At 39.6% G+C, this 25,463-nt stretch overlaps 1 protein-coding gene across 1 annotated transcript in view; it reads right to left on the reverse strand.

The window, feature by feature from the left end:
* Positions 1-25,463, reverse strand: part of HPSE2 (heparanase 2 (inactive)) — a 533,452-nt gene that overhangs the window by 172,547 nt on the left and 335,442 nt on the right. Inside the window, exon 6 of the mRNA XM_059661921.1 lies at positions 2,399-2,446. Within this exon, the coding sequence (XP_059517904.1) occupies positions 2,399-2,446 (48 nt within the window). The remainder of the gene's footprint in view (positions 1-2,398; positions 2,447-25,463) is intronic.

Below are 25,463 nucleotides of genomic sequence, written 5' to 3' on the forward strand. Positions count from 1 at the left end.
TCATTTATTGCTATCAAAGCAGTAATAGTAGATTATTCCAACTTCAACTCCAAACTCTGCCACTTTCTATGCAATCTTTGGATTTTTTACAACTTTCTCTAAGTCATACATAAATAGAGACAAAAAGAGTCCCTACCTCATTTGGTTGTCATGAGGAGATATGGTAAGGCATATAAAAGTTCGCAACAATTCCTGCCCTATTGTTATTATCATTGTTGTTATTGCCCAATAAACAATTGCCTAATTGGAGGGCTGGGTGAAAAAGGTGGAGAGATTAAAAATTACAAATTGGCAGTTACAAAATAGTCATGAGGATATAAAATACAGGGTAGAGAATATAATAAATGAAAATGTAATAATTAAGTATGGTGCCAGGTAGGTACTTGTAATATTAGTGGGATCACTTTATAAATTATATGGCTGTCTAACTACTATGCTCTACACCAGAAACTAATCTATAACAATAAAAGCATAATATGCTAATTTGACCAGACAGCCAAACGACCTTCCAGACATCCTTCCGGATGACCTTCCGGATGAAGCCAGGGCTGCGAGGGCCAAGCCCCTTTCACAAATTTTGTGCATTGGGCCTCTAGTATAAAATAATATTGAATGTTAACTTAATTTAAAAAGAAGAAAACTGAGTCTCATAAAGATTTGCAAAGGTAACAGAGATAACAATTGAAAGAACTGTGGTTCAAACACAAGTTTTCTAATATCAATGCCTTTGTGCTCAAACACTCAACCATATGGGTGTCTGGTTCTATTATTCCTTCTTTGTTGTAGTTTGAATATGCCACTTTTAACTTAAGCAATTAATAAAATGGAAGTGTTGTTTTAAAAGTAAAACAATTGCCTAAATCAGCAGTTGTTAAATAAAATAATGCTATTTTGGTGGAAGAAAAAAACTCACAAATTATAAAAATAATAATTGTAAGTTACAATAAATTCTATGAAAAAAAGAGCTAAGAAAGAGAATTGATGAGGAACCTATTTTATAGGGAAGGCTTCTTGAAGGAGATAACATGTAAGTTGTGCCTTAAGAGATGAGAAGTAGCAGGTCACACACAAAAATGGGGAGGACAGTATTCCAGGCAGAAGAATAACATGTACAAAGGTCCTGAGGCAGCCATGTCTGTGAATTTTCTATGAACCACAAGACCATGAGTGTGTTGGGACAGCGTGAGTAAGGGTAGAGTAGCACCAGATGCAATCACAAAGAGTAGAAAGTTTGGCTTTTGGGCTAAGTGCAAAGGGAAGATCCTGAAGGGTTTTAAACAAAAGAATGACAAGATTGTCAGACTTACTCTATCCATGACTCAATTTGAAGGAAGGTAAGATAAAATAAACAATTTGAAGGAAGATATGAAAATATTTGGAACTTGTTTAGAGAAACTAAGAGTATTTAGGTAGAATGCAATATTTTCCATCGTAATTGAAGTTATTGATTGCCAACAAACCAAAAATCCTTTTGGGATACTTAATAAAGATTTCATCCACTTTCTTTCACACCTGTTATGAATATGCAAGGACTACGGTGACCCACTTAAAACAGAGGAAGACAAGAGTTCATGAGCTAGGGAGCAAGGGTTGGAGTAACTGAGAAAGATGGCCATAGTTGATAGATCTGAGGGCACAGAATGGGAGCATGTAGCTGAGCTATGAAGACCACATTAGATGAGAGATGATTTGGAGGATGCTGTGGGATAGATTTCTTACAAAAAGGAAGGGCAGGATTCCAGTATAAAACTGTGAGACATTGTAAGATGTTGGAAATTCCGGAATACATGGTATAAGGAGACTTAGAAAAGATGTAAATTTATATTTCAGATAATTATTGTTATAAGTCAATCTCCCCTTAGGGTAACATAGTTCTGCTATTTTAAGCTTCTTCCTGGAATGTTGGAGGGGTTAATTCTCTCTTGAAGCTGCTTCATTCCCTTCATATTCTTTTTTTTTTATTTGCTTCTTATTAGTGACTCTCTTGGCACTAATTAAGACCACTGCCATTAATGTAATGAAGCATTTCTATTTTCATATGATATATTGAGTAATTAACAATATTTCCTCTCTTAAGGAAATTTATTCCTAAGGAAAAGCTTATGGGGAAATGCTGGCATGTTCAAATTTCCATCACCTGCTCACTGACGACAGATTGATTTAAAAGTGTACATAATAGCCGAGCTTTCCCAAATGTGTCAGTGTTGCTATTTTTTGTAAAATTGTATTATTATGAGATAGTATGTGTCATAAGAACAGCTTTGGGGTTAGTTTTAACTTTTTTTCTTGGAGGATGAAGAATAGTCTATTAAATGTCAGATATAAACTTCATGACAAGTAATATCTTTTATTTCACAGCAGCTGATAGATAATAATAGCAAAAATGGTGAATACCTACTGTTGCCAGGTAACTGCATCCACTGTGCTTCCTGCCACCTTCATGAACCTGTAAGGAAGAAAAATAACAAAGATATTGCAACTTGAAGCAAACCGTATCTACAAAGTTAAAATGAAATAAGCTGAGACATACATAAATCAGGCCAATGCCTGGGTAGCTATGCTTTCTGAAAGTGTCCACAGCCCTTTTATAAACATGGTCTATCCAACAGCTATTGAAGTTAAACTGTACAGAAGGTAAAGGTAACTCTACTTTCAGCTTTCCACACATCCTTACCATCTGGAACTCAAGACCCTATAGGACATTATGCCTATGTCTATCTTCCCAAGCCCATGCCTGATAGCTCCCACGTCACTCTCACTATGATCAAAACTTATCTGCCCCATTTTGTATTCTCTAAAGACTCTGAGATTTGCTAGAAAACAAATAAAGGATGACATTTCACAAGAATTAGAACACAATCGATGCCTCTGAAAAACCTCAGACCTCTCCTTTTGAAGAGGGCACAGGGAAACCCAATTTACTTATACAAGTATAAAGTAATATCAAATATACTCCTATGATGGGCTGGGAGATATGCCTTTCAACCCTGAGACCCTGAAGAACTTTTCTTCAGACAGAAACTATCTTCAATCAGGACTTCATAACAAAAGAACTCTTTTACTAGGAAGGGAGATGGTGTTTTTCAGGAAGGCCCTATTCCTGCTCTACCCCAGCATAACCTTGCCAGGTGTAGACATAAGCAAAGGGGTTTTGCTTTGTCCAAATAGAGGTCTGCGTTGCCATTATGGTAGAAGAGGACTGAGTTTCTATAGGTCTAGAGAGAGGTTGAGAGAGGACAACAGGACTATGACTTAGCATTAGAGTGAAGTTTATAAAAGAAGATGAAGAGGAATGAGAGGAATGAGACAGGGCCTGGGATACGGAGAGGAGAGGGGAGGGGAAGAGAGAAGCAGTTGAAGGAAGAGGGGTGGAGAAAAGGCTTGGGTATTCTCTTTTCCACCCTGCCAAGTGCTCTTTCTAAGTCAATATGCATAGAATCAGCTACTTGCTTGAATAGAGAGGGGAAAACTGGAAAAAAAAAATACAGGGAGAATAAAAACAGATTAGCATCTCAAATACTATCCCGGCCACGTACATATTCTAAGCAGTGGAGACCTAATAATAATCTTACAAGTAGGATCATCGAAAAATAAAGAGGGGGAGATAAAATTTTACACCCCTCCCAAGGATATTTTAAAAATTAGAAAACCTAGACAAACTTAGATATAAGTATTTTTTTTTTTTAAATCCTCACCCAAGGATATTCTTCCATTGATTTTTAGAGAGAGTAGAAGAGAGGGGAAGACAGAGAAAAATATCAATGTGAGAGAAACATATCAGTTGGTTGCCTCCTGCATGAGCCCCTCCCAGGGCCCTGGGCCGGGGAGGAGTCTGCTACCCAGGTACCATGCCCTTGACCAGAATTGAACCCAGGACCCTTCAGTCCACAGGCAGACGGTCTATCCAGTGAGCCAAACTGTCTAGGGCTAAGAATCATTTTTTAAAAAGAAACAAAATACTTAAAATATATTTACATGAGCTTTACTCCTCCAAAGTAATTTCTAAAATCTCTGAAATAGAAATACTATTTTATATAAAGCTGTCTCCATTGATATATAAAAATAACCATAATGAAAATAACACTGACATTTATAATGCTTTCTCACTGTAAATTTTTTTCAGCTTTGTATGTGCATAACTTCACATCACCCTGAAAACAACCTGAGTAGGCAGATATTTCTAATTTATAGTGGAGGAGGCTGAGTCTCATAGAGGTTATGTACTAGCTCAAATTCATAGAGCTCATTACTAAACCCAGGTTCTCCGATTTCAAATCCTACCCTCTTTCTAGGATCCTGTGCTGCCTCCAAGCTGTTTTCACTGAGGCCAAGAAGTGCAGTATAACTCTTAGATGCAAAAATAAGTTAAATTTTGACTTGAGAAAATACTACCATATTTATCAGAAAAGGCATAAAGGCCTGAGCATCGTCTTTGCCTGCTGGCTTCCTCTCACAGACTTTAGCACTTCCATGCCTGTTTGTAAGACAAGGCGCTAAAGCAGGTATCAAAAGGTGACTGACTCATGGCCTCTGCTATAAGACAACCACAATAAAGTCAAGAAGACAGACACTGAGACAATTAGCTATCAGAATCTCTATGTGTGCACTAGTGGTACAAACTAACTGTTATGAAACAGCAGTAAAGGGAGCAGTTAGTTCTACCTTCTCTGGTGTTAGAAGAGGGCTAAGCATTGAGAAAAGCTTCACATCACACATGACATTGCATCTGGCACTGAAAGAAGGGTAGGATTTTGCCATGAAGAGGGAGGTATAGAACAGCTTGAGCAAAGCAAGGAAGAGTCAAAATGAGTGTGTTCTCAGGAGTCCAGCGTGGCTGGATGTCAGGGAATAGATAAGGGAGTGGCAGGAGGTCAGAGGAGCCTGTGATGCTAGCGTGTCTGGCCTTTATCATGTAACAACTAGGTACACTTCCCTATCCTATTAATATTTGTATCACTAGCACTTAACATATTAATTATAAAATACAGCTAGCTCAATTTTCATATGTATATTTGTTGGATTTACCCTGTGTTTAAACAAGAGAGGGAGTGTCAGGATCAGATACGAGTTTTAGGAAGCTCACTCTGCTTATGGTAAACACTAGGGGCCCGGTGCACGAAATTCGTGCACTGGGTGTGTGTTGGGGGGGAGTGTCCCTCAGCCCAGCCTGCCCCCTCTCACATACTGGGAGTCCTCAGGCGTTGACCCCCATCACCCTCCAATCGCAAGATTGGCCCCTTGCCCAGGCCGGACGCCTCTGGCTGAGGCATCCGGTCCGGGCAGCGGGGACCCACAGCTGCAGCGGCCAAGCGATCGTGGGCTTCGCTTTAGGCCCAGGCAAGGGGCCCCTAGCTCCTGGGACTGCCAGCTTCAACCGTGCCCAGCTCCCATCACTGGCTCCACCCCTACTTCCTGCTATCACTGGCCAGGGCGGAAAAGGTGCCTGATTCTCCAATCATGGCTGGGGGGCAGGGCAAAGGCGGCCCCAGGGCCGCCTTTGCCCTGCCCCCCAGCTCTTAGCTCCCCCTGGGTTTCCGATCACTGTCAGTGGCAGGGGGCTTCTTCCTGCTTTCCCTTTCGCCTCCCTGCATTGTGCCTACATATGCAAATTAACCGCCATCTTGTTGACAGTTAACTGCCAATCTTAGTTGGCAGTTAACTGCCAATCTTGGCAGTTAATTTGCATATAGCCCTGATTAGCCAATGAAAAGGGTATCGTCGTACGCCAATTACCATTTTTCTCTTTTATTAGTGTTGATTATAGGTATAGGTGTGGACTAACTGACAGGAGATGAATGTAGAAGTTGGGAGACTTTGAAACGTGAGAATGAAGAAAAGACACAATTGAGAAACACTGCTGGAGCATCTAAGAGGACCTGACAGGTGTATTTAAGTTGGGGGAGAGAGAGTACCCCAAAGTTTAAAAGTTTTTCTAAATTTTTTCAATAACATTGAATGTGATTTTTTAACTGATTTGAGGGGAAAAGAGACAGACACACACACACACACACACACACACACACACAGAGAGAAAGAGAGAGAGAGAGGGGAACACTTATTTGTTGTTCCACTTATTTATGCATTCATTGGTTGATTCTTATATGTGCCTTGACCGGGACCGAACCTGAGACCTTGGTGTATGGCATAATGCTCTAATCAACTGACCTACCCGGTCAGGGCCTCAATATGATTTTATATTAGTTTCATTATATGTACAGCATAGTAGTCACATGATACGCTTTATAAAATGTTCCTCTGACATTTCTAGTACCCATCTGGTACCATACATAGTTATTATGATATTATTGACTATATTCCCTATGCTATACTTCACATCCTCTTGACTATTTTGTAACTATTAATTTGTACTTCTTAATTCTTCACCTTTTTCACCCAGCTTCCCAACCCCTCCCCTCTTTGGTAACTGGACCCTGAACAGTTTTTTAAACATATATTTTTACTAGAGGCCTGATGCACGAAATTCGGGGCTTGGTTCTCACAGCCCCGGCTTCATCCGGGAGATTGTCTGGACGGTCATTCTGCTGTTCAGCCACCCAGTCTAATTAGCATATTATGCTTTTATTATTATAGATTGATTTCAAGAGGAAGGGAGAGGGATAGAGACAGAAACATCAATGATGAGAGAGAATCATTGGCTGGCTGCTTCTTGCACACCAGGGGGCCAAGCCTACAACCCGGGCATGTGCCCTTGACTGGAATCGAACCCAATACCCTTCAGTCCCCAGGCCAATGCTCTAACACTGAGCCACACTGGCTAGGGCTGAATCCTTAACTTTTAATTGCAATAATGTTTTTGCTCATATGGGCAACCTGGGAACAGACTTTTGAGGCTGATATTGGTGAATATATTACAATCCTTCTGGCTCTGTCTCAGAGAACTTGAAGTAAATAGTTATTGATGGTAAGTTACGCATTCACAGAAAATTAGGAGGAAAAATTTAATCATCAATGCCTTGTTTGGCTAAAAGGCTTTGGACAGACAATAAAGAATACATCTAATTTGGCATTTTGGAAGTTAGAAAATGGTTCTTTATGATACTATAATCTGAAGATACTATATACATTGGATAGTTTGTTCTACTGTAGCTTGATAATTAAGTTCTTAAATACCCTTCCATTATCAAATGCAGCATTATAAAAAGAATGAGTAAACTAGAGTTAGGAACATTTAAAGTGATGCTAATGTTTTCTCCCCACACCTCTCAAAGAAAATCTATAATATCAATAATTATAAATTAATGGACCCATATGTAGAATATTATATAGTTTACAGAGCAATATTTTAAAATTGAATATAGTAAAAGACTTACCATGATCCTGGGCAGGAAAATCAATTATTATTCTTAAAGTAATTTATGGGTTTAATAAAATTCTAATAAAAAAATGCCAGCAGATAGTTTTGAAACTTTATAAAATCATTCTAACATTCATCTGAAGAAGCCAAGAAAATCCTAAAAAATTGGAATAATGAAGGGACATTTATTTGATGTACCATTTATTAAAATACACCATAAAAGTTGCAATGATTAAAATATTCCTAGCTCAGAAATTAGTAAGTAGATATATGGACCAGAAAAAGAATATTTTTAGTTTGCATATAAGAATTTATTACAAGAAAAAAAATCAGTATATAGAAAAGCCAAAGCATTTTTAATATGGATTTGTGGCTATTTAAAAAGATTAAAGTCAGATCCTCATTTAATATCTTATCCTATATAATAAAGAGGTAATATGCAAATTAACCCTCATGTCCTCACAAGATGGCTGCCTTCGACCAGGCCAGCAGGGGCGACAGGTTGTGTGGGGCCACTAGGCTGTCGGGGGGGAGGGGTCGTGAGGGGTGAACAGGCCGGCAGGGGGGGCATTTGGGGGCAACCAGGTCAGCAGGGGGGGCAGTGAGGGGTGACCAGTCACCCCTCACTGCCCCCCTGACAGCCTAATTGTCCCCAGCTGCCTCCCCCTGCTGGCCTGGTCACCCCCAACTGCACCATGCATGAATTTCATGCACTGGGCCTCTAGTTTTGTATAAGAAATCAAAATAGTAAAAATGTAGTTTAGCTTTATTATATTTTTTTAATACTTCAATCACAGCTTAACATTTTAAAACAAATGATATTATCTTCTTCACTTTAGTAGTATACTGAAGCAATAGAAAAGCTGTTTTGCTAATTTTGAGAAAACATCATTATGATATACCATGTTCACATGAAAATTGCTGTAAACTATATCTTTTCTTTTTTCCCTCATAGCAAACTAATAGACCAACCTCAAACATATGGAAGCATTTCTGCACTTATTTCAAGGAGAAAAAAATCTAATTTTCAAATAATGTCAAGCAAAATATGCACTTCCAAATACTACCAGAATGACCAAACATGCCCTTGTTTTTTGAAATGTGTAAAAAACTCATCTCAAATGGAGCAAATGTTTTGTTTTCAGACGTCCTCAAATGTTATTTTAAAAACTCTAGAAATACAAAATCAACCACAGAAATAACACATAAAGAAAACTGATTAGACGAAACTCCAAGGAATGGATATTATAGTCAAAGCGTTTTGGAGAATTCTCCCCATCCCCATTCTCCTTCCCTGAGAATTATGGCTCTCTACCTACTCTGCATTTATATTGTTTCTATACTCTGCTTTTTAAAAATATAAATTTATTTTCATTGTTGAGAGTTAGAGATGTCCTACATTTTCCCTACTTTGCCCCTCTCCACCTGCTCCCACTCTACCCCAGGCCTTCAGGGCACTACTGTCTGTGTCCATGGGCTATGCATGTAAGTTCTTTGGTTAATCTCTTCCTGTCCCCCTTCCCTCTGAGATCTGTCAGTCTGTCCCATGCTTCCATGTCTCTGGACCATTTTGTTAAAGTACGGTTGGCATATAATATTATATCAGTTTCTGGTGTTTTTAGATCTATACTGGCAATGTGGATGACAAGTCCAAAAAGATAATTTTCTTTGTTTAAATCTAGCATTGATGGATTCTTCTCTCTAGTTCTGCTTGTTTCTCAGAAACTGGCCCAAACCACATAAATGAATAACTTCAACACAGCTGCAGAATGCTCAGCAACAGTAATATTAGAGGTGGAATAACATGCACACAGACTAGTGTTGTCAGAAGTAAAATACCACTGGGAAAGTGAAATATCATTTAGGATCAGTATTATCCAAGGATTTTCCACCATCCACTTCCATTCTAATCCCTAGATTTAGGTCTATGAATGTGCAAGTAAAAGATGACCAAGGATGTGAATAACAACAAGAGAGAACGATCTTGGTTCTCCAAGGTTGGATGTCCATACCTGAATTATGGAGACAGAAATTCTGGATGGTTAATTCCGAGAACAGAAGCTGTCTATGCTCATGCTGACATCAAATTGTGCAAAACAAGGATAAGAGACAGAAGGGGCAGGAACCTGTATCAAAGGAAATTAGCCAGTGCCAGGCAGACCTTTCAGTATTGGGGAGTCTTTCCCATTGGAACCAATGTGCTGCTATAGAAAAAATTACATATATATATATATCCCCTTTCATTGTGAGAGTTCCTTTCCTCTCCCAAGAGACCTCGAATCTGGGAGAATTTCTTTCCTTTGTTATCCACCTGCACATATGACGTATCTGAAATATTGTTGAGCCTTCTCTCCCAGGGCATATCACAGCTCTCTCTTATAATAAGGCACATCTTTATTCATGGTCTTTGGGGTTTTGATTTCTACTTCTGGACCACAAAGTGCAACCCTAAAAACTGGATTCTAAATTTTTCTCCCAGGAAGGAGGATAAATCCTTCACAGAAAACTGAATGTTTAAATGAGTACAAACTTCAGTGAGACTGGGCAGCCTGATCTTTCTTCCCTTGTCTAAAAAGAAAATCTTTGGTTATATACCTAACATGAATAAGATTTAACAGCCATTCCACACATAAAACTAAGAAAAACATGTGAGAAAATTGTTCATTTTGAGTTACAGCAAACCAGGCATCTTCCATTTGGTCCAAAGCCAGTTACTTTTCCATGGCTAATTATACATTGAGCTATACTAGGTACTGCATTGAACAAATAAAATATTGACAACTTTCTTTCTTTCTCTTTCCCTCCTTTCAAGCCTCCCTTCATTTTCCCTGGCTCCCCGCTTCCTTTTCTCTCTCAACCTCTACTTATATATAACTAGAGGCCTGATGCTTGAAATTTGTGCAAGGGGCTCAGCCCCCTGACGCCATGGTGGCCACCTCTGCCTGGGTCCCCGCCTGCTGCAGCAGCTGGGGGCCTCTGCCTTGGCCTCTGCCGCCATAGTGGCCACCCACTCTGCCTCGGCCCTCACAGCCTCGGCTTTGTCCGGAAGGTTGTCCAGAAGGACGTCTTGTCTAATTACCATATTATGCTTTTATTCTTATAGCTTGTACACTGGCAGTAGGCTGATAGACTTCCCTTCTAGCTAAAAATTCCATTAAATGTATAGATTTATAGAGCTGTAAATATACAGAGACTAGAGATGGGTTGAAACTCTTTAATCAGTCTCTCTTGCCAATAAGTTATACCCATCAGGATTAATTTAAGAAAGCTGCTTAATGAAGAAAGGAAAAAATAAGTTAGCTAAAATTACTGATTGACAAACACTTGGTAAGTAGTTTATATAATGTAAAAACCCTGTAAGATTGGTATTATCACTTTTGTTTCATAGATGAAAAAACTGCTCAAGATCACCCAGGTAATAAGTTGCAGAGCCATAATTCAAATGCAGTTCTGATTCTAATGCACTTGTTTAAATCATGCAGAGATGGCAAATTTGTGATATGTGTGGTGCTGCTCCCTTTTTCTGAGCTTATGGTAGATATTAATAATAGATATCAATACTCTCGTTAATCTCAGAATTGACCTAAGAATCCTTCTCAAGTCAGGGTTCTAGCCACTTTTACCTGGAACTGGCCCCCAACATGAAGTCTATTTGCTGCTAATGGGCGGTGGGGTTTGGGAGAAAGGAGGCTACATGGGACAGCGTCAGGAACTAAATGGAGGCAGATGTGAGACAATAATGCATGAAGGACAAACTAGGTTTGATTAGAAGGAAGGCAAATGTCAGGGATATGGGGGATGATGAGAGAAGATGCCAAAGTGGAACTGGAAGGCTACAGCTGGAGCTGGAAGGTGCTGGTTAGGGGAATATTGGACAGACATGTCTTGACAGCCTAAAATACTGCTGAGGAAATCTTAAAGACTTGGATGCAAGCAAAGAAGGATAACGGACCTGATATGATTTTCCCTGGCTGTGGAGCCTGATAGGAAAAGGAAAAATGCATCAAGATGTTATGATGAATTTCACACCAAAAAGCAAACTGTCCAAAAACTCAAGTCCTGGAATAAAGCTGCATCTAAGAGAGTGAACACTGTGGAACTAAGATGAAGAAGAATTTTATTTTTCTACTATGTTAAGCTGATCCTTTGTTCAAGGATCTTCATTCAGGAAAACAGCACCACATGGGCCCAGGAGTCAAACAGATAAATAATTTAAGACCTGAATCCACAGCTTATTTGCCAAATGACCTTGGGTACATTGTTTAACCTCCCTGAACCTTTTCAAATAGAGAGAAGAGCAACTATTTCCCAAAGATTTTGTGAAGATTAACAAGATAACAAACATGAAGGAACAGGGGTATTGCCCAGTATACTGTTGGCACTCAATAAATGTGAGCACCTCCATTCTTTGATCTGTAAAATAAATAACACCTGATCTGCCTCTATTAGAGGACAGTGGTTCTCAAACTTTGATGAACAAAGAATCTCTTAGGATCCCTGTTCAAAATGCCAATATCTATGCCCTATATCCACACAGTCTGTTTTGGTAGGTCTAGGCTGAAGTCTAAGAATCATGCTATATTTTTAAGAAGCTCTCTAGGTGCTTTTAATGCAGGGGGATCATGACCACACCTTTGACAGAATTTGATATTAGGAGCATCTGTAGAATAGGCCACTCTTGGAGGAGAAAATAGGGTTTTGAGGAAAAGTAGAAGAGGAAAGAGAGGGGAAAATAGAAGAAAGTGAGTGAGGAAGAATATCTCCCAAGAGAGCATATTTGAAGGCTCACCACATAAAGAGAAGCTTAGCACAAACCAGGCCAGTGAGGCCCGAATGAAGTAAGGAAAAGGGAAAGCTGGAGAAGATAAGAGTAAAGAACTGAGCAACAGCAAAGCATTCGTTGTAGAGCCTTGTCAGACATGGTAAGGAGATTTAATTTTGTTATAAGAGAAGTGAAAAGTCATTAGAGTCTTTAGCAGTGACTGACATCATACACACACACACACACACACACACACACACACACACACACACACACACACTATCTGTACCCGGCCATGCATTGCTGTGGCTCAGGCTGGTTAAATGGAAAAGAAAAGAGAAAGTGCACATTTCTAATATGTTTAATTTCACAATGCTTGTGGGTATACAATATTTTTTGTTGTTCCATTGTCTGTGCAGATATAGAGATTGTCTGGTTTGCCAACTGTAGAACACGCAACATATAATTGTCCATGTGAGAAGCAATCCGTGTCTAGATCTAAACGGCACAATTGTAAAGATTGGCCCTGAGCTTTGTTGATGGTGATTGCAAACGCCAATCAAATTAGGAATTGCAATCTCTTAAATTGAAATGGCATATCCATTGGAATCATAGGAATGCAAGGAATGAGGACATCCTCACCTTTGAAAGGTCCTGTCAAGATTGTTGCTTCTACGATGTTGCTCATTAATTATTTTACTGCAAGCCACATGCCGTTGCAAAGCTTTGGCTGGTTGATATTTCGCAACATGATAATTGGCACGCCGATTTTCAATTGCAGTATGTGTGGTGGCATCCCTGGCAGATCGAGTGAATTCAAAAATTCTGTTGGATAATTAACCTCTTCATCTGCTTCCACAACAGTGTTGACGGACTTGTATGTGACTGCCTCGCTTTGAATGTTAGACTGAATAATATTGTTAAGTTCGTAGACGTCTTTGTTCTTGGCTGCAAGAATAGCTTGTTCACTCAGCCAATCGTGATTCTTATAATTGTTTTGAATATTGGGAAATACTTTTTCAACCAATTATTCTTTTGACGTCAATAAATTGCAGAAGTTATGAGGCAATGAAATTCGTGCTGAGGTCAGATCAACTGGCACCCTTCTGTTCCCAATTTCCAGCAATTGATGTGAGAATATCTCAGCTGATCGATCGTTTTGCAGCTGGACACACATATTTGTAGTTAATTTTATCTACAATTTATAATTGTAAACAGAAACATTGAAATGGAATCATAAAATATTTAGTATAGCGTATGTTGCTTTTACGTCCAACAGATGGCGCTGTTTTCCAAAAAAGCATGTTTTTACCTGTCACAGGTGTGACATCTATATAATAGTAGGTATATAGGTATATAAAAACATGCGTATTCAAATGCAACGTTGTGTCAAAATTTCAAAGCAATTGGTGAAGAATTTTCAGAGATTTAAGATTTTGAACAAACGAACATTTACATTTTCATTTATATATATATATATATATATATATATATATATATATATATATATATATAGAGAGAGAGAGAGAGAGAGAGAGAGAGAGAGAGAGAGAGAGAGAGGGTACTATGCAAATTAGGCTGGGACACCATAAAGGTCATGACCAGCTCAGGAGGAGGGGCCTGGCATGGGCCCAGAGCCTGAGAGAACAACAGACAGGGCAGCCCGTGCCTGGCCCTGTAGCCAGAGAGAACAACACACAGGGGGGCTGGCCCCCAGCCTCAGCCCCGTGGCCATGGCACTGGGCTGCTGGGGCTGGAATGGAGACACAAACCCACAGTGGGGCTGGGTTCGATTCTGATCAAGGGCATGTACCTAGGTTGCAGGCTCCTCCCTGGCCGGGGCCTAGATCAGGGTTCATGCAGGAGGCAACCAATCAAAGTGTGCCTCTCACATTGATGTTTCTCTCTGTCTTTCCCTCTCTCTTCCACACTATCTAAAAATCAATGGGAAAATATCCTCAGGTGAGGATAAAAAAAAAAAATAAATGTCATATCCTGTGAAAGAGACATCTTGAAAATGCCTAAAGAAAGTTGTCATTTTTTCATGGGGAAGGGACTGGAGTCCGTGTTGATGAAAACACCTTGGCGGCTGTGGCGGCCAGCAGTGGCAGCAGCAACAGCAGCGGGGTAATGGGGGTGGCACCTTCCCCAGATCAGCCTGGTTGCCTCCCACAGAGGGAGGCCAGACTGCGCCTTAGGCCCATTCCCCGTAGGACATCCCCTGAGGGCTCCCGGACTGTGAGAGGAGGCAGGCTGAGCTGAGGGATGCCCCCCCAGTGCATGTATTTTGTGCACCGGGCCTCTAGTGTGAATTATGTTATAAAAGATTTTCTGCCAACTAAGTGGCGAATAGATTGGAGAGGATAAGAGTGGAAGGAAAAAAACAAAACAGTAATGAGGCTGTTGATGTGGCCCAGGTCTGAGTTCTCCAAACTGTAGTTCTTTTGTTGTTATCTGTTTTACTGCCACCCCTCACTTAAAGCAGGATGCATATTCCAAGTCAATGTGGTCCAAACATGTTAGTGAAACACCAGTTCTTCAAGATGGCCTCTGAAAATAAGACTCTGGTCAAATAAACTTAAGAAATTCTGCATGCTATATCCCCTTCTTGGAGATTCATAATGTAAACTAATGTATTAAAGGTTCTGGGAAGTGTTTCAGTAAATTTGTGTATCCCGCTATTTCTCAAACTTACTTGACCATGGAACCTTTTATTCTCCCCACCTCCACATACTGTTAATAACCTGCAGAACTGATGTTCTCCAAGAGTACATTTAAGGAAATGCTACCATAAGTCATTCTAACCAAGAGTTAACTCCATGTGCTTGGTTTCCGGGGCCTCCTCTTCATCTCTCTATTATTTCAATGATTTAGACAGTATTTTCTGACTCCACATTTTTACAAGAGGACATCAGCTTTATATGTCTTATTTCTTCTCTTCATTTCTACCATCTATTTTCAGCCAACTGTTCCTTTAATGTTACATTATAAAGGGTGATAAAATTTTTACTCCTTTCTGTAACCATATTTTTTCCCCTTGTTTCTGAGTCTGGATCTCCTATGAGCCAGCTGTTGGGTGTACTGAATTAATCCTCTATATCTGTAATATTTTATTTCAAATTTTCTAACTCTATCTAAGCTCCATATATGAGTGATTTCCTTGATTTTTATCTTCCAATTTCTTAGACTTTTTTTCTTTTAAAAGCATTTGGGAGATTTAATTTAATACCATATAATCAACCCATTTAAGTGTAAAATTGAACAGTTTTTATTGTATTTGAAGAGGTGTGCAACCATCAATATAATCTAATTCTAGAATGTTTAATTTCAAAAAGAAATCCCTATCCATGAGCAGTCACTCTCCATTAGCCCTAAGCAACTACTAATCTACTTTTTGTCCCTATAGATTTGCCTTTTCTGGACATCCTATATAATAAAGAGGTAATATGCAAATTAACCCTTATGCCCTCACAAGATGGATGCCTATGACCAGGCCAGAAGGGGGTTAGTGAGGAACGACCAAATGACTGAACAAGCAGGCTGCATGGGGCAACCAGGATGGTGGGGGGGCCATGAGGGATGACCAGCCCGGCAGTGGGGAGCAGTTGGCGGCAACCAGGCCAGTGGGGGCAGTAAGAGACGATCAGGCTGGTGGCGGGGTGCAGTTGGGGGTGACCAGGCAAGCAGGGGGGGGGCAGTTGAGGGTGATTAGGCTGGCAGGGGGGGCTGTGAGGGGCAACTAGGCCGGCAGGGGGGGCAGTTGGGGGTGACCAGGCCAGCAGGAGGAGCAGTTAGGGGCGACCAGGCTGGCAGGGAGGGGGCAGTTGGGGGCGACCTGGCCAGCAGTGGGGGGCAGTTAGGGGCAAGCAGGCAAGCAGGCAGGTGAGCGATTAGGGGCCAGTGGTCCAGGATTGTGAGAGGGATGTCCTGGATTGGAGAGGGTGCAGGCTGGGCTGAGGGGACCCCCCGCACGTCCATGAATTTCATGCACCAGGCTTCTAGTTTCATATAAAGGGAATCATGCAATATTTAGCCTTCTTTCAGGTAGCATTATGTTTTCAAGGTTCATCCATGTTGTAACATGTTTTGGTGTTTCATTTCTTTTTATTGTCAATTAAAAAGACAATGAATGTATATGTATATTCACTGTATGAATATACCACATTTTATTTATCCATTCATCAGTTAATGGACATTTGGGCTGTTTCTACTTTTTTGGCAATTATGAAAATGTCACTATGAATATTTGTATACAGGTAGTATGTGGATTTTTTTATTTACCGTGGGTATACACCTAGAAATGTAATTGCTGAATCATATAGTAACTCGGTTTAATTTTTTGAGTAATTGCCAGAGTTTTCTAAAGCTGTTGCACATTATATTCCCACCAGCAGTGTATAAGGGTTCCAATTTCTTCACATCCTCTCCGATATGTGTTCTTGTATGTCTTTTTACCCTAGCCATCCTAGTGAATGGGAAGTGATATCATAAGATTTTTATTTATGTTTCCCTAATAACTAATGATATTGGACATCTATCTATTCATGTGCTTATTGGCCATATGTTTATATTCTTTGGAGAAATGTCTACTCAATTCCCTTTTGCTCATTTTAAAAACTAGGTTATCTTTTTATTGTTTAGTAAGAGTTCATTTTTAAAAACTCTTTATTGTTGAAAGTATTACATGTGTCCCCTTTACCCCCATTGACCGCTCCTAGCCCGCCCCCGCCCCTTCAAAGAGTTCTTTATATATATTCTGTAAACAAATCCCTTATCACTTATATGACTTGAAAATATTTTCTCCCATTCTGTGTGCCAGTTCACATTCTTGATGATGTCATTCAATGCACAAAAGTTATTAATTCTGTAAAGGTCCAATGAATCAATATTTTCTTTCATCATTTATACTTTCAGTATTGTATCTAATAAATCATTGTCTAACCTTTATGAGATATAATTTCAACAATTACATATTTAGTTTTTAAAATTTCTTATTGTTCTAATTGTACGTTTTTTCATGAAAGTAAGTTTTTACTCTAGAAGTATAATATCTTATTAAGAATACTAACTCCAGTTTTTATTTTTAAAGTTCTGATCCTGAGTTATAATCTTCTTGTGTCAATTTTTAAATTTATTTATCTTGGTTTTTCTCTTCCATGCTACTGGTTTCCTTGTGATCTTTGGCTATCAATTCATATTTAAAAATTGGGACTAATATTTTTCTCAGCTATTGAGTATATGGGCTTTTAGATAAGCCTCTCTTTTCACTGGGATGTCTGTTTTTAAGGCAGAGTCTGTTGACCAATCCATTTCACTTTAGAGAGGGAGGAGGAGGATGCACAGACAGCCTTTGGCATGGGTATCCCACAATGCTTTATTCACTGTTTTATTTACTATGCAAGAGCAGCTCCATCTTAACATACTAGGTTCATCCCCTGGCGATTCTTTCAGTTTCTTTGGTGAGGGCTTCTGAGCTCTAGTTTGGCATCTGCTTAGAGATAACAGACTGAGCTGTTTTTGCTCTATCTGGGCAGGGTAGGGCACTTAAAATGATGGAGGAAGAGTTGAGCTCTGTTTGTAGTCACTCTGCAGATAGACTTTCATGTAAACCCCTTGACTTGGTCCTCCTTTCTCATTCTATCCTCTTCTGACTCAGAGCCTATCTGCTAGGCAGATTAGCTATCTTTATTCAGAACCCACATTCTCAGGGTTGCCATTTCCTTACTCTGCTTAATTGTTGACAGTCTTCCATCTGTTTAACTGTCTTAGTTAAAATGCTTTCAATGAATGTCTGCTTCTTGATACTACTGCATCACCAAAAAATAGATTAGGTCCCTACTCTATAGCAGATATAGCAATAAACTCCAAAAAAATTAAAAGAGCTTAACATTAACAATTTAAAATGTCTATATGAAAAGAAAATAGTAACTTTATCCTAACTGTGTAAGGAAAGAAAAAGAAAAAGACTACTAATAAGAAAGTAGACAAGAATAGTTATAATAAAAATAAACTTTTGAAACAATAAAAACATGTTTCAAAGTAATAAAAAAGCAATAGGTTAAGATAAAATTGTCATTATATAGATGATGCATAAAAGTTTGTAAAAGAAAAGCAGAGGAAATTGATATAACCCTAAAGAATAATTCTTCATGCCTTTAGATAAAAATCAATTACTCGGAAGAGCCGTTTCCCGAATGAGGAAATGAAAATAATAAAACAAGCATTTTATTAAGTATGTTCCATATTCCAGGCAACACGTTAGTCCCTGAAGATATAAAAGTGAAGATTCTATATCTGTCCTAGTGGAGTTTGTATCCTAACTGGAAAGACAATCCTATAACTACCTAAGTTAAAAAATTTAAAAATTAGTTTGGCTCTATAAAATTAAAGCTAAACCACGATGATTTATATAAACCACCATAATATACAATGATTTAAAATGCTTCACAATCACATTTATGCATACTGCTTTTGGGTCATATGAATATAGAAACAGTTGTTGAATAAGAAAGAATTTATTCAATAAGCACTTATAATACACCTATTGTATTCCTAGGTTCTGAGGCTACAAAATGAATAAAACATAGGCTGGGTCCTGATCCTAGTCCACAATCTAGTAGGGGAGGCAGACATATAAATAAATAAGTTATCATCAATTTGATAAGTGCTACAGCAGGAAAACAAAGTACCATATAAGGACAGAGGAGGTGATAAAAAAATCCTGCCTAAATATGTCAGAGAAGATCTATTGGAAAGATGAAAAATTAGGGGACAGGGCGTTACTCTAAAGAAAATGTCACAAGATAAAAAGGTGCAAAGGGAAAAGGTATATGGCATCTGTCAAAATTTACATATATTTTTATGGCTAAGGGCACATTGTGCAAAGGGCATGGAGTTGTAGACTGCAAAATGAGGCAGGCTGCTGATCCTGAAGCCCAGGGGTACATGTGAAAGGGTTTGGATTTCAAGCAAGAGTGATTTGATCACATGTTGGATTTTTTTAAAAAACCACTGAGAAATCGATGTGAAACAATTATTAGAGCCTAACACTAGATATAAAGAAACCATTCAGGGGAAAAAATGATAAGGCTTAAAATAAAAATGGAAAGAAGACAGAATATGAGTGATACTACAATGTTAGAAACAACAGAACTTAATAAGTAATTGAACAAAGGAGAGGAATGAATTTGAAATGGCCTCCCAGTCTGCGCCTGAGGCAAAAATGGTACTGTGTCGTTAACCAAACCTGGGGCAGGAGAAAGGAGACAACATAAGGATTTGGAAAATGTTCAGTTGTGTGTGTGTGTGTGTATGTATGTGTGTGTGTGTGTGTGTGTGTGTGTGTGTGTGTGTGTATATATATATATATATATATATATATATATATATATATATATATACACTAGGGGCCCGGTGCATGAAATTCGTGCACTGGGTGTGTGGGGGGGAGTGTCCCTCAGCCCAGCCTGCCCCCTCTCACATACTGGGAGCCCTCAGGCGTTGACCCCCATCACCCTCCAATCGCAGGATCGGCCCCTTGCTCAGGCCTGACGCCTCTGCCAGAGGCGTCAGGCCTGGGCAGGGGACCCTCATTTCCCCCCATCACTGGTTCTGCCCCCAGCCCAGGCCTGATGCCTCTGGCCCAGGCATCAGGCCTGGGCAGGGGACCCCCAGACCCCTCCGATTGCTGGCTCTGCCCCTTGCCCAGGCCTGACGCCTCTGCCAGAGGTGTCAGGCTTGGACAGGGGACCCCCATCTCCCCCCGATCACTGGCTCTGGCCCCCACCCAGGCCTGATGCCTCGGCCAGAGGAGCTGACCCTCATCACCCTCCGATCACCAATCACCGGATCGGCCCCTTGACCAGGCCTGAGGCCTCCAGCAGAGGTGTCAGGCCTGGGCAGAGGACCCCCAGCTCCCTGCGGTTGCAGGCTCCACCCCTGCCCAGGCCTAGCGCCTCTGGCCTAGGCGTCCGGCCCGGGCAGTGGGGATCCGCAGCTGCAGTGGCCCCGCGATCGTGGGCTTCGCTTTAGGCCCAGGCAAGGGACCCCTAGCTCCTGGGACTGCCAGCTTCAACTGTGCCCAGCTCCCATCGCTGGCTCCACCCCTACTTCCTGCTATCACTGGCCAGGGCAGAAAAGGCACCTGATTCTCCGATCATGGCTGGGGGGCAGGGCAAAGGCGGCCCCAGGGCCGCCTTTGCCCTGCCCCCCAGCTCTTAGCCCCCCCTGGGTTTCCGATCACTGTCAGTGGCAGGGGGCTTCTTCCTGCTTTCCCTTTCGCCTCCCTGCATTGTGCCTGCATATGCAAATTAACCGCCATCTTGTTGGCAGTTAACTGCCAATCTTAGTTGGCAGTTAACTGCCAATCTTAGTTGGCAGTTAACTGCCAATCTTAGTTGGCAGTTAATTTGCATATAGCCCTGATTAGCCAATGAAAAGGGTATCGCCGTACGCCAATTACCATTTTTCTCTTTTATTAGTGTAGATATATATATATATATATATATATATATATATATATATATTTTTTTTTTTTGAGGCCCGGTGCATGACATTCATGCAATGAAGGGGAAGGGTTCCTCAGCCCAGCCTGCACCCTCTCGCAGTCCATGAGCAGGCCTAAGCCGGCAGGCAGACAGTGCCCAAGGGGTCCTTAGCACTGCTGTGGAGGTGGGAGAGGCTCCTGCCACTGCTGCTGCACTCACCAGCCATGAGACCGGCTTCTGGCTGAAAGGCGCTCCCCATGTGGGAGCACACTGACCACCAGGGGGCAGCTCCTGCAGTGAGCATCTGCTCCCTAGTGGTCAGTGTGCTTCATAGTGACCGTTCATTTGGCTGTTCAGTCAATTTGCATATTAGGGTTTTATTATATAGGATATTTTTTTTTTCAAGAAAAATGATTTTAAGTGTAACAATGTTACATGCAATAAACATTAATATTTCAAGAAAAATGAGTTTAAGTATAATATTACATGCAATAAAAATTAATATTTCAAGAAAAAAAAGACTTAAAAAAGTATTACCAAAACTGTACTAACATAGTATTTCATAAAAGTTGTAGGAAAAATTAAAAATCTGCAAATAACAGGATTACTTGTGTTATATTCTAAAATATTTTTTTCCTCTGGCTCTATTTTGGATCATCAGTTTATGCTGTTCATTATATTCCACAAATGAGTGAGATCATGTGATATTTTTCTTTCTCCAACTGGCTTATTTCACTTAGCTTAATGCTCTCCAGATCCATCCATGCTGCTGCAAATGTAAGAGTTTCTTCTTTTTTAGATGTACCATAGTTTTTAATCCACTCATCTGCTGATGGGCATTTAGGCTATTTCCAAATCCTAGCTATTGTATATTGTGCTGCTATGAACATAGGGGTGCATATATCCTTTCTGATTGGTGTTTCTGGTTTCCTGGGCTATATTCCTAGAAGTGGGATTACTGGGTCAAATGGGAGTTTCATTTTTAACTTTTTGAGGAAACTCCATACTGTTCTCCACAGTGGCTGCACCAGTCTGCATTCCCACCAGCAGTGAAGGAGGGTTCCTTTTTCACTGCATCCTCACCAGCGCTTGACTTTGGTGATTTGTTGATGACAGCTATTCTGACAGGTGTGAGATGGTACCTCATTGTCGTTTTGATTTGCATCTCTCGGATGATTAGTGACTTTGAGCATATTTTCATATGTCTCTTGGCCTTCTGTAGGTCCTCTTTCGAAAAGTGTCTATTGAGGTCCTTCGCCCATTTTTTGATTGGCTTGTTTATCTTCCTTTTGTTAAGTTGTATGAGTTCCCTGTAAATTTTGGAGATTGAACCCTTATCACAGATAACATTGGCAAATATGTTCTCCCATGCAGTGGGCTTTCTTGTTGTTTTGTGGATGGTTTCTTTTGTTGTACAGCAGCTTTTTATTTTGATGTAGTTCCATTTGTTTATTTTCTTCTTAGTTTCCATTGCCTTAGGAGATGTATCAGTAAAGATATTGCTACGACATACGTCTGATATTTTTTTGCCTACGGATTCTTCTAAGATTTTTATGGTTTCCCATCTTACATTTAAGTCATTTATCCATTTTGAGTTTATTTTTGTGTATGGTGTAAGTTGGTGGTCTAGTTTCATTTTTTTGCATGTATCTGTCCAATTTTCCCAACACCATTTATTGAAGAGACTATTTTGACTCCATTGTATGCTCTTGCCTCCTTTGTCAAATATTAATTGAGCAAAATGGCTTGGGTCGACTTCTGGGTTCTCTGTTCTGTTCCATTGGTCTATGTGTCTGTTCTTGTGCCAGTACCAGGCAGTTTTGAGAACAGTGGCTTTGTAATATAGCTTGATATCTGGTATTGTGATCTCTCCAACTTTGTTCTTCCTTCTCTGAATTTCTGTAGCTATTTGGGGTCTTTTTTTATTCCATATGCATTTTTGGAGAGTTAGTTTTAGGTCTGTGAAGTACTCCTTTGGTATCTTAATAGGGATTGCATTAAATCTATAGATTGCTTTGAGTAGTATGGACATTTTAATGATGTTGATTCTACCAATCCATGAACATGGTATATTCTTCCATTTGTATATGTCTTCCTCTATCTCCTTTTTCAATGTCCTGTAGTTTTCCAAGTACAGGTCTTTTACTTCCCTAGTTAAATTTATTCCTAGGTATCTTAACTTTTTTGTTGCAATGGTAAATGGGATTTTTTTTTTTTTAGTTTCTCTTTCTGTGAGTTCATTATTGGCATATAAAAAAGCCATAGATTTCTGGGTGTTAATTTTGTATCCTGCTATATTGCCAAATTCATTTATTAACTCTCCTTGTTTTCTGATGGAGTCTTTGGGGTTTTCTATGTACAATATCATGTCATCTGTGAATAATGACAGTTTTACTTCTTCTTTTCCAATTTGGATGCCTTTTATTTCTTCTTCTTGTCTGATCGCTATGGCTAGCACTTCCAGTACTATGTCAAACAGGAGTGGTGAAAGTGGGCAACCCTGTCTTGTTCCTGTTCTTAGGGGAAATGATTTTAGTTTTCACCCATTGAGTATGATGTTGGCTATAGGTTTGTTGTATATGGCCTTTATCATGTTGAGATATGCTCTCTTTATTTCCACTTTGCTGAGAGTTTTTATAAAAAATGGGTGTTGGATTTTTTCAAATGCTTTTTCTGCATGTACCGATATTATCATGTGATTTCTGTCTTTCAATTTTTTTATGTGATGTATCACATTTATTGATTTGCAAATATTGTGCCAGCCTTGCATCCTTGGAATAAATCCCACTTGATCATGGTGTATGATCTTTTTATTATATTGCTGGATGAGATTTGCTAATATTTTGTTGGTGATTTTAGCTTCTATGTTCATCAGGGATATTGGCCTGTAATTCTCTTTCTTTGTAGTGACTTTATCTGGTTTTGGAATTAGGATAATACTGGCCTCATACAAAGAATTTGGAAGCGTTCCTTCCTCTTGGATTTTCTGAAATAGTTTGAGGAGTATAGGTGTTAGTTCTTTTGTGAATGTTGGTAAAACTCCCCTGTGAAGCCGTCAGAACCTGGACTTTTGTTTGGTGGTAGTTTTTTGTTTTTTCACTGACACTCAATATATTTTTTTTTTATTGTTTAAAGTTCTACATATGTCTCCTTTTTCCCCGCTTGACCCCTCCCCCTTGCCACTCCCACCTCTGAGGACAAGCCCCCACTGCCCCAGTGTCTGTGTCCATTGGTTATGCTAATATGCATGCATATAATTCCTTTGGTTGATCTCTAACCCCTCTTCCCTCCCCTGCCATTTGTCTCTGTATCTATTTTTGTTCATCAGTTTATATTGATCAATATATCCCATATTTGAGTGAGATCATGTGATATTTATCTTTCTCCAACTGGCTTATTTCGCTTAGCATAATGCTCTCCATTTCCATCCATGCCATTGCAAATGGTAAAAGTTACTTCTTTATTATAGTGGCATAGTATTCCATTGTGTAGATGTACCACAGTTTTCTAATCCACTCATCTGCTGATGGGCACTTAGGCTGTTTTCAAATCTTAGCTATTGTAAATTGTGCTGCTATGAACATGGGGGTGCATATATCCTTTCTGATTGGTGTTTCTGGTTTCTAGGTGGGAGTTTTTTGTTTTTTTTTTATTACTGCTTCTATTTCATCAGTTGTTATTGGCCTATTCAGGTTTTTATATTCTTCCTGATTCCGTTTTGGGAGATTGTATTTTTCTAGGAATTTGTCTATTTCATCCACATTGTCCAGCTTGTTGGCCTATAGTTGTTCATAGTATTTTCTTACAATCCTTTGTATTTCTGTGGTGTCAGTGGTTACTCCTGTGTAACCACAGTGGTTATTCTCTGTGTTATTTATTTCTGCTCTAATCTTTATTAGTACCTTCCTTCTACTTACTCTGGGCTTTCCTTGTTGTTTTCTTTCTAGTTCTTTAAGTTGTAGGGTCAAATAGTTTTTGTTGATTTTTCTTGTTTTTTAAGGTAGGCCTGTAGTGCTATGAACTTCTCTCTCAGGACTGATTTTGCTGTGTCCCAGAGATTTTCGGTTGTTGTGTGTTCACTTTCATTTGTTTCCAGGAAGTTTTTTATTTCTTTCTTGATCTCATTGGTAACCCATTCATTGTTTAATAACATGCTATTTATCCTCCTTGTGGTTAAATGTTTTGGGGTGTTTTTACTGTAGTTGATTTCTAATTTCATCCCACTGTGATCTGAGAAGATGCTTGATGTGATTTCAATCTTCTTGAACTTGTAGAGACTTGTTTTGTGTCCTAACATGTGGTCTATCTTTGTGAATGATCCATGTGCGCTTGAGAAGAATGTATATTCTGCTGCGTTGGGGTGAAATGTTCTATAAATGTCAATTAAATCCATCTGATCCAGTGTGCCCTTTAGAGTCTCTGTTTCTTTGTTAAGTTTGTCTGGAAGATCTATCCAGCGCAGTCAGAGGGGTGTTAAAGTCCCTTACTATGACTGTATTGTTGTCACTCTCTCCATTAAAGTCTCCTAGAAGTTTTTTTGTTCTTTTTTTAAAATATATATTTAGGTGTTGCTATGTTTGGTGCATATATGTTTACCAGGGTTGTGTCCTCTTGTTGGATCAACCCCTTTAGTATTATGTAGTGACCTTTGTTGTCTCTTGTAATGGCCTTCTTTTTAAAGTCTATTTTGTCGGATATGAGTATTGCTACTCCTGCTTTTTTTTCTTTTCCATTTGCATGGAAAATTTTTTTCCATCCTTTCACTCTCATCCTGTGTATGTCTTTTGTTTTCAGGTGGGTCTCTTGTAGACAGTATATAGTTGACTCATGTTTTTGTATCCAATCTGCTACCCTACAACTTTTGATTGGAGCATTTAGTCTATTTACATTTAGGGTTATT

Source organism: Myotis daubentonii, chromosome 13, assembly GCF_963259705.1.
Source record: "Myotis daubentonii chromosome 13, mMyoDau2.1, whole genome shotgun sequence".
Lineage (NCBI taxonomy): Eukaryota > Metazoa > Chordata > Mammalia > Chiroptera > Vespertilionidae > Myotis > Myotis daubentonii.